General features: G+C 67.5%; 1 protein-coding gene across 2 annotated transcripts in view; it reads right to left on the reverse strand.

Moving 5' to 3' along the window:
- The window catches only part of Cdyl (chromodomain Y like), a 132,716-nt gene extending 131,937 nt beyond the window's left edge, over positions 1-779 (reverse strand). The window contains exon 1 of one of the 2 annotated variants that reach the window (XM_075969902.1): positions 419-654. In XM_075969902.1, coding sequence (XP_075826017.1) covers positions 419-442 — 24 coding nt within the window. In that variant the 5' untranslated portion in view covers positions 443-654. Of the gene's footprint in view, positions 1-418 lie in introns of both variants that reach the window. The other variant, XM_075969904.1, reaches the window with a different exon arrangement.
- Positions 780-2,276: the final 1,497 nt, after the last annotated feature.

Consider the following 2,276-nt stretch of genomic DNA (forward strand, 5'->3'; position numbering starts at 1 on the left):
CGGCGTTTAAGTTCAATTTCCTGGCTCCGGCCACAATGTTAACCTAATTAAAGCATGTGGTCAACGTTCAGCATTTTCGGTGCGATATTTTGCATCCTTCTGGCTAGTCCCCGAGTGGAGACAGCCGCACGGGCCCCCCGCGGGGCGACACCCTGTCCACCAGGCTCTAGCAAACGGGCAGGAAAAGCACCCCCGCGCCGCCCACGGACCCTACCGCGCGCAGGCACGGGCTCCCCTCGCCAGCAGCACTTTGGGCTGAGTCTGAGCAAGTCGCTCGTGTCAGCGCCACTTCCCCCCGGCCCGGCAACTCCGGCGCCCCCGCCCGCCGCTCGCTCGGGGGGCTGGCGCACGCTTCCCGTCCAGCAAGCGGGGCACCGAGGCCCGTGGGTCGGGGGCGCCGCCGGGGGGAGGGGAGTACCTCGTACAGCTCCTCGGAGGCCATGGTGGGCGGCGCAGGGGCGCGGCGGGGTCGGGGCGCGGCACCCGGCGGCAGACACTTTGTTCCAGTTGGGTCCCTGCGTGGCCTGCGCTTCCTGCTCCGCGGCCGGCGCCGGGCGCAGTGCACGGACCAGCTTCGCTCTCCGGGCGGCCGGTGCGGGCCGGCAGCAGCGGGGTTGTGCGCAGGAGCAGCTGCGCAACGCGCCCTGGGCGCCCGCGCTCAGTGCCCGGCGGGCTGGCTGAGGCTCAGGCGCGGGCTCATCGCGCCCGCAAGGGGCCGGACGGGATGGGGAGGGCGCGGCGGCGGTGCGGGAGGTGCGGCGGGATCCGCGGCTCCCGGTCTCCGGTGTAGTGCAAAAAGCTTCCTACTTGCGACCGAAAAACCTGCCCCGGCTACTGAGCATGCCCAGTGCTGCCGCCCGGCCCGGCGGAGCAGTACTCCCGCGCTCCGGGTTTTCGGGCCGCCCTCGCGGGAGGGGCGGGAGGCGGCGGGGCGGGGCGGCCGAGGGGAGCACGGACTCCGTTCCGGGCCTGGGCGCGGGCGGCGGGCTGCAGGGAGCAAGCCGGCAGGAAGGGGAGGAGTCGGGTGGGGTGGGCGGGGCCGTGGAGGGTAGTGGGCGGGGTCAGTGCTTGTGGGCGGGGCTCCGAGTTGCCCAAGTCCCGCTCCCCGGGGTCGGCTTGGCCACGGCACCGCCCACCGGCCCTGCCTGGACGTGGGCGCTAGTTGCCCGGCAGAGGGCGGGACCGGGCGGCGCTTGAGGGTCGTGGAGGAGGGTTACTGTGCCGACTGGGGCAGGTAACCAAACCCAAAGTTAAGCCAGAAAAGACCTGGCGGGCCTGTGGGCTCGCGTCTAAAGTCGCGACCCGACGGCGGTGGCCGTGCTCTTAGCGCCTGTGACCGGGAGAGCGCAGTGGCTGCCTCCGTGCGCCCACAGCGGGCGCCGGCCGGGACAGCGCCAGCAAGCCAGGGGCCAGCGGTGTGGCCAGGTGGAATCTCCCGCCCTGCCACGTGCCCGCCGCCCCCGCGGCCGCAGCCAAGACCCGGAGCCGGGACTGCGCGCCCCGCCGCGTGTCGCCAGCTGGGCCTCCTGCCGGGGTGGGATCTGGGCGCGGGGGAGGGCGGCGCGAGGGCGCGGCCGTCTAGCTCTGCCCGCAGCTTCCCCACGCCAGGCCTCGGGTTCCTCCTGAAGTGTCCACCGCCCCTTAAGGGGAGCGAAGAGGGGTGTTCCGATAGTAGACTCCGGGAGGTCTGCATTTTAAAGGACCGAAGCTGTCAATGGTGACGCGTCTTGTGGAGACCGGCTAGACAACACTCCCTCTGAATCTGCTGCATTGGGCTGGCCTTTCCTCACGTTATAGGTGAGATGGGTAGAGTGAGCCCAGCGTGCATGGCTCATCTCCCGGGAAACTGGACGTTTCTCTCGTTGGGAAAAGAAGCTACGGGACCAGCTTCCCAAAACAGCTAACCACACAATGGAACGTCCCCTCGGGGCACTACCAATACTTTCTCCCTTAGAGTCTACTGGACGTTAGCGTCACTTCTCTCTGCTTCCAATACTTCCTCTCCCGTGCTACCCCAGCTCTCAAAGCTCCATCCTAACAGATCTCCCAGACATTGGGCTCATCATACCAGTTTCCTTCCTAAAACCCAACTGGTTGATGTACTACAACAGCCTTCTAACAGCCACAGACGTCGAGAAGTTCCCTGCCTTCCCCATACCCAGGTTTAAAAAAAAAATACGCCAGCTCCTTGAATACCTAGCATTACAATCCCCGGGTCTTCGAGAGGGTACCCGTGCCTGTGACCACCATGCCTGCCAAGCCCTCTTAGACTCCTA

The sequence above is a fragment of the Microtus pennsylvanicus genome, chromosome 4 (genome assembly GCF_037038515.1).
Source record: "Microtus pennsylvanicus isolate mMicPen1 chromosome 4, mMicPen1.hap1, whole genome shotgun sequence".
Classification (NCBI taxonomy): domain Eukaryota; kingdom Metazoa; phylum Chordata; class Mammalia; order Rodentia; family Cricetidae; genus Microtus; species Microtus pennsylvanicus.